Genomic DNA, 7500 nt, shown 5'->3' with positions numbered 1-7500 from the left:
TAAATGTTTGTTGAGCATCAGATCCTCATATGAGAATGATTTGTGAAGGGTCATGTGACACCGAAGACTGGAGTAATGATGATACATTCAGGAATACATTACATTTTACTATATATTATAAAAACGGCTGCTTTACACTGGAGTAATATTTCACAATATTAAAGTTTTTACTGTATTTTTGATCAAATAAATGCAGCCTTGGTGAGCATAAGAGACTTCTTTTAAAAACAAGAAATGTTGATTTCTTTCAAACATTAAACATAGCTTTTATTTTGGCAGAAACACGCAGGAAGACCTTAGATTTATATTCTCATTATGAATTTGGGAAGATGTTTGACGCATGTTGCGTTCCCAAATGTTAATCGCAAGCGACTCAAACATATCGCCACCTTGGAATTATACGATTTTATCTGCATTCTGACTGGTTTTGAGATATTGAGCTTTACAGTATTTTGCATTCCATTTGACTGTGTAGAAAGAACCTTTTTATTTTCTAAATAAAAAGTTCCAAAATGTACACAACTTAAAGACAACATCACATAATGTAAAGAAGTTGTCACAGAATAAGAATATATGAATAACTAAATTTTGACAAAAATGTCAGATAGAACCATATAATTCCAACGGGACGATATAGCACTCGCAGAAAAAAAACACAAAAACATTTCTCTTACTGATAAACTGAAAGCTATGCTGTACTCCACAACATGCAGCACGTCAGATAAGATACTCGCACTAAACCATATCACATTCTCAAATCCATTCATTTATAAAAAGGTTACCGAGCAACTAATGAGTAGCTCAGTTTCAGCGCTGATTATTCGCACTTTGGACTTTGAACCCTGCTAGCGAATAGTGTCCAGCCAATGACGCCGCGAACTTGTGCAGCGCTGTCAGAATCAATCTGTGCATTTATTAGAAAACGTAACATTTTGCAGTTTATTTAGTAATTGTTTAAGGCTATTTCACAATTTCAATCATCATTAAAGCTACACTGTGTAACTTTTTTTGTCTATTCTTAGCTAAAAACACTTAGTTCTTTCAAAAATATATGTGCTCATTAAAGTATATTTACTTCTTTCAAGTAATAAAGTATTCTCGTAAGTTTATAAAATGCCATTGAAAATACATAAGGTAATGGGATCTAATGGTGGTCGCCATGTTGCCCCTCCATCTTGAAAATACATTAGCCAAAGAGGGACATACCCGTAAATTCAAGCTTCGCCTTTCGCGTTTTAACCGGTTTTAATATTCGATGGCACTGTACACAATTCTCTGCCTCGCGCATGTGCGCGTCAACTTGTTCAGACTTGTCTGGTGCATGTGCAGAGAGTTTTCATCTCAGCGGCGTCCAGTAACAGAGTTATACGGAGTTTTCCTGGCTTGTTTATTCCTCAAAAGTCTGTTTTTCCTTGTGTGGTATTATATAACTCCATAAGTAATAATAGTTATTGTCATTGTAGATGTGTTTCAGAGTGTGTCATCGCGTACTTCAGTTGAATTATCACCTCAGAAGTATTTTTGTGTCAACATACAATAGCGTAATGCTCACCTATTTGAATAATCATTCCGTTATTTTGTTATCAACAATGTTTATTCGTTTATAGAAAATATTTGCTTATAATGTATGTTGATGGAAATATGTATCAGGTCTGATCGGCATATTAACAATTGTTATACAGAGCGCACTGCAGTGCTAAAGCTGCGCACACACTTTTGTAACCGGACGCCGCTTGTTAGCAGCAGCAGCTCCGCTCCTTTTAATGCAGCTGCATTTAGCGCCTATATATGGTACAATAAGCTCTGGTTTACGGTTACATTATACAAATGTAACTTATAAGTATAGTTATACAGTTCTTAACTGTGTATCTTCTGTCATGTCATTATCATGTATATTTACCATCCTTATTTGTTATATCACAGAAACCACATTTATGTACATATCCACGCAAACCTGTTTATGCCTGAATAAACATTACTATCATCAAAGTTCACTCTGGATTAGCTGCAGTTCTTTCTAGCCGAATAATTAGGCCAGTTGAGTTCCAACCATCCCACTGCGCACAGAATATCCCACAGGCACCGTGTCGAATGTGGACGAGGTCGAACTGGAAGCTTAATCTTGGACTAAATCGGCCACCGTAGGAGTTGAAACGAAATCGGAATTGAGAGGAACAGAAACTAAAATTCACTGGATGGTCATATACCTTTTCACCACTAGATGGGGGAAAATATCACACAGTGTAGCTTTAAATTACATGCAGCAAGAAGTCATTTAATGTGCTCTTGAGGGCCCCCTGGTGGAACTAAGCAACCGCTTCGTTCGCTTATGCCTTGGGCCGGCTCTGTGTGTGCGTGTGTGTTTATACACTAACATTCAAAAGTTTGGGGTTGGTTAGATTTTTCGCTCATTTTGTTGATCAAAAATACAGTACGAATTGAGAAATATTACTCCAGCTGCTCTCTATGTGAATATATAGTAAAGTGTGTGATCATTACTCCAGTCTTCAGTGTCACATGACCCTTCACTAATCATTCTCATATGAGGATTTGATGCTCAAGAAACATTTATGATTATTATCAATATTTGTAAGTGTGTAAATCAGCACCAGGTGTCACTATCTGTGTCATGTGACCGTCCTGTGGGTCAGAGTTCACTCTCTGTTTACTGACCTTTGGTTTCTTCGTGAAGAACGAGGCGGGCATGTTGTCCGGGTGCAGATGTGTTCCCAGAAGCCTCCGCGGGGGCATTTCGGACAGTTTCTGTGGGACAAACAGTGAAAGTGAAACATTACACATGCTGGGGTGTGTTTGTGTGCTCAGGCTAAACATTGACATAAACTGACCTCTTGAACATCTGGAGGTAAGAACTCAACCAGAGGAGGCCTTTCCGGAGGTTTCTCGTCTTTCCCAGTGGAAGCGTTCATGATCTTACGCAAGACGGCCACCATCCAGTTAAAGCCTGTTGGAGATTCAGAACCAGCAGGTTTAGTGGAGAGAAAGAAAGAGTTGATCTCAGTGTGTGTGTGTGTGTGTTCATATAACTTAATATTCTTCTAAAAATGTTCTTCTTAATAGTCTAAAATGTCTGACTCCTCCTCCTCCTTCTTTAACTCTACAGCCTCCAAACTCGGCTCAGACCATAGAGCAAAAAACAAAATGGACGACGCGACTTCATTGGCTTCCGCTGACGAGAGTTGAGGCTTCAGTTTCTGAGAGGAATGCTGCAGGCTTGGCTCAGACCTTCAGACTGTTCTGACTCGGGTTGCTGTATCTTTTCAAACTGATCCGACTGACGGTTTTTCTAAAAATTACGGAAACAAAACTCGGAAAAATCCCATAGACTTACATTGACCGAATGTCCCAGAGCCCAGACTGTTCAAACTCTCTGTCAAAATTCAAATTCAAATTTAAACTGCCAACTGTCAAAATTCAAATTTAAACTGCCAATTTACTATTTCTAATCCATTTAAACTCCTATCTATCTATCTATCTATCTATCTATCTATCTATCTATCTATCTATCTATCTATCTATCTATCTATCTATCTATCTATCTATCTATCTATCTATCTATCTATCTATCTATCTATCTATCTATCTATCTATCTATCTATCTATCTATCTATCTATCTAGCAAAGTGTTAAATCATGTTAACAAGATGTTAAATTATGCTAGTAATGTTCTAAATCGTGTTAGCTACATGCTAGCAACGTGTTAAATCATGCTAGCAATGTGCTAATCAAGCTAACAATGTGCTTAATCATGTTAGCAACATGCTAATCAAGCCAGCAATGTGCTAAATAATGCTAACAATGTGTTAATTCATGTTAGCAACATGTTAAATCATGCTAGCAATGTGTTAAATAATGCTAGCTATTTGTTATTTCATGCTAGCAATTTGCAAAGACATGCTAATTAAAACCAGTAATGTGCTTATTCATGTTAGCAAAATGTTAATTAATGGTAACAATTAGTTAAAAATGTGCTAACAATGTGCAAAACATGCAAATTCATGCTAACAACATGTTAACAATATTACTATAATAATACTATAATATTACTAATAATAATATTATTGTTTAGTAATAAATATTACTAAACAATAATACTAGCTAACTCATGCTAGCAATGTGCTAAAACATGTTAATTCATGCTAGCAACATGAAACTTTAAACGTAAAAACCCTTCAAACTTTAAGATTTTAAAACTTCTTCAAACTTTCTGGTCTGGCTTTCTCAAGCCAACTTAAAGTGTGTCTCGACAAATGTTTTTAATCTAGTCCCTTATCTGTTGTTAATTTGAAACAAGAAAAGGAACTACAGTTCTTCTTCGGTTGCATAGCTATAATTTAATTAATTCAATTTTTGTTGCGCATTACAATGTGATCATTTTCTGTGCGTTAACCGTTTGTAAAGACCAGCTGTTCAGTGCACATATTTACAGAAGTGTGTGAGTTTCTCCAATGCACAGAACTGCTTCAGTCTTCATTTTCCAGTCATGTTGACATTGAGCAGAACTCACTCGTTACGTAAGAAGTGCAAAGGTGTGTCTTTCATTGCAGAGCATCAGTTTCCATGAGCTGGATTTGTGTTAAAGGGGACCTATTGTGCTTCTGTTCCATGTTCATCTTTCTTTAGTGTGGATTGTTTCTGTTTGAGAGTTCTTCTCTATATCAGTGCCAGTGTTTCTGAACTCCCTGAAACGCCTCCATTGTGTTTCTTCTGGGAAGGACACACAGTATTCCCTAATTTAAATAATTCATAGGCAGAGTAAAGGGGTGGGGCCTGGTTTAGTCAGTCCCTCCAGAAAAACGCGATTATGATTTAACGTGATTTAACGCATAATCAGCCAAAGTCCGCATATTCATGCGGGGGCCGCATTTTTTCAAATATGCCGCACTTTCGCCGCATAAATTGCCTATTTTCGCGTGCAAAATATGCGGGGCTATCATGATTTCATAATCCCCGCATTTTCGTTGCAAAAAAAGTCATATATATTAGCAGAAAGTTGAAAAATTTTCGTTTACTTCACACAAGAGCCGCCATTTCTGCCTATTGCCATGGGAACGTTTTGAAGTGACGTGATTACCCGACGCGAACGTCATCGAAAAGCTTCAAACCCCGTGGAGAAACCATAGATACCGGTGAAACCATGATGAAGCACAAACTCCCATTGGCCAACAAAAATAACAGCAAAAGAGCAAAGCAGTTTCCCTGTGTGCTGACTGATTTCAAAACACAGCATCATGAAGCTTTGAAGCGTTATGAATTAATGAGTCGATTCAGCGGTTTGAAGCGTAATGAATCAATGAGTCGATTCAGCGGTTTGAAGCGTTATGAATCAATGAGTTGATTCAGCGGTTTGAAGCGTTATGAATCAATGAGTCGATTCAGCGGGTTGGATCGCCAAAGTCACGTATTTCAGCAGTTTGACACGCGATCCGAATCATGAATCGACTCGATGATTCATAGCATCATGATGCTGTGTTTTGAAATCAGTCATCACCATATAAGTCGTTATTTAGTTTTTTTTGCACACAATAACTATTATCGTCGCTTCATAAAGTTATTGTAGAACCACTGTAGTGAGATGGACTTTGTAACGACGTCTTTAGTAGGCTACCTTTTATGGGTCTTGAGAGTGTACATTGTGCCAATGGAGGCCTTTCTGAGCCATCGGAATTCAACTAAAATATCTTAATTTGTGTCCAACAACATAAAGGGAAGTCATTAATGACAGAATTTTCATTTTTAGGTGAACTAACCGTTTAAGAGATTGCACTTTGTGCATTGGAAGCACTCAAATGTCTGTTTTGTATAGCGACATCTGGAAGTTATTTAGTAATTTTTTCAGAAGTTGTAGCATATTCCTTTTGTAAAGCTACAGAACTTGATTGACTAAATGTTTTGTAAATTTGAGCCATTATTAAGGTCTTCAATAAAACAAGATGAGAACTTAAATATTCCAGCACTTTCTGTGATGTAGTGCTCTTTTTCTCTTTCTCATCAAACCGCAGTTTTTGCAAGTTCCCGCAATTTTAACGCATAAAATTGCATAAATATCCCGCATTTTTCATCGCATTTTTTAAGAAAACGTGCCGCATAATCAAGGATTTTTGCCCGCAACAATCACAAAAAAAAGCCGCATTTTTGATTTTTCTGGAAGGACTGTTTAGTTAGTTAGTAGCATAGATATGTAGATGCCTCTTTCGACAGCTGAAGGCACGTCAACGCGTCAATGTACTATTTCTAATCCATTTAATCTATCTATCTATCTATCTATCTATCTATCTATCTATCTATCTATCTATCTATCTATCTATCTATCTATCTATCTATCTATCTATCATGCTAGCAAAGTGTTAAATCATGTTAACAAGATGTTAAATCATGCTAGTAATGTGCTAAATCGTGTTAGCGACATGCTAGCAATGTGTTAAATCACAGGTGGCTGAGAACAATGACGTTGATGTCGTGCGCTAGTTTGAGTTGTAGTTCAGTAATGGCGGTGGAGAAAAGATGCGAGCGAAGCCATTTGGTCCGTTGTGGCAACACTGCTGAATATATTCAGAAGTTAAAGCCGGATCAAGAACAAACTTTGCTGAGTTTTGTGGGTGGTGATGATGTTGTGGCCCTCCTCCCCACAGGATTCGGGAAAAGTTTGATTTTCCAGCTCGCCTTGTTAGTGGTGAAGAAGTTGGCTAAGGCAAACGCTAGCGATGCTAAGCTGATTGTTGTTGTCGTCTCCCCTCATGCGTCAAGACCAAACGTTAGCGATTGGTTATATGGCAGATCCAGAGGGGCTCTGGGCAGATCCAATAGTTTTAAACTTTAACAGAGTTCCCGCCTTCAAGGAAGTTAACGCTTGTCAATGGAGAGTAGCCAGACTCTCTGAACAAATGAAATGTACAAGAGTCTGGTAGGACCAGGTTAGATTTACCTACCATTATTGATAAACGAAATCCTAAATCCTTCCACAGGCAACTTGCTTTCGAATGTTCACAAAGCGTGTTCACAACCGGCTTTGACAGTTCGAAAAATGGCGGACGGCTAACGTATAGCATCCCATAGAAACAGTCGCTAATGAGGCTTCGACGTGTGTATATATATATATATATATGGTTAGTAGTGTGTTGAAACCATAGATATACATAATAAAGGCTAGATGTCTCGTCCGCGCTGCTGGCCAATGGAGGTCGCCGTCCGCACCTGGCGGCCATTTTGTCACAGGCAGTTCGCTCACTCGTAACATTGTTTTCATGGTGCTTGCACTTTTAAAATAACCATAACTTGCTCAATTTTCTACCGATTATCAAACTGTTTAGTTTGTTATAAACGTCAGAGATGTAGTTATGACACTGCATACTTATGAAAAATTATTCATAATTTGTTCAAGCATCCATAATTATAGCCACGTTATTAACGCTTGTAAGAAACCAAACCATTTGTAAATCTGTCAAGATTCCAGCGAGATAAGAGTATTTGTGTTCAGATCAC

General features: G+C 37.8%; 1 protein-coding gene across 2 annotated transcripts in view; it reads right to left on the bottom strand.

Annotated features, from left to right (window-relative positions):
* sult6b1 (sulfotransferase family, cytosolic, 6b, member 1) overlaps positions 1–7500 on the bottom strand; it is a 15659-nt gene that overhangs the window by 7340 nt on the left and 819 nt on the right. For both annotated transcript variants that reach the window (XM_079844093.1, XM_079844094.1), the window contains exons 2-3: positions 2847–2962; positions 2674–2763 (exon numbers count right to left, since the gene is read on the bottom strand). In XM_079844093.1, coding sequence (XP_079700219.1) covers positions 2674–2763; positions 2847–2962 — 206 coding nt within the window. The remainder of the gene's footprint in view (positions 1–2673; positions 2764–2846; positions 2963–7500) is intronic.

This window comes from Gobio gobio (assembly GCF_949357685.1).
Source record: "Gobio gobio genome assembly, chromosome: 19".
Classification (NCBI taxonomy): domain Eukaryota; kingdom Metazoa; phylum Chordata; class Actinopteri; order Cypriniformes; family Gobionidae; genus Gobio; species Gobio gobio.
This window is presented reverse-complemented; position numbering and strand designations above follow the sequence as displayed.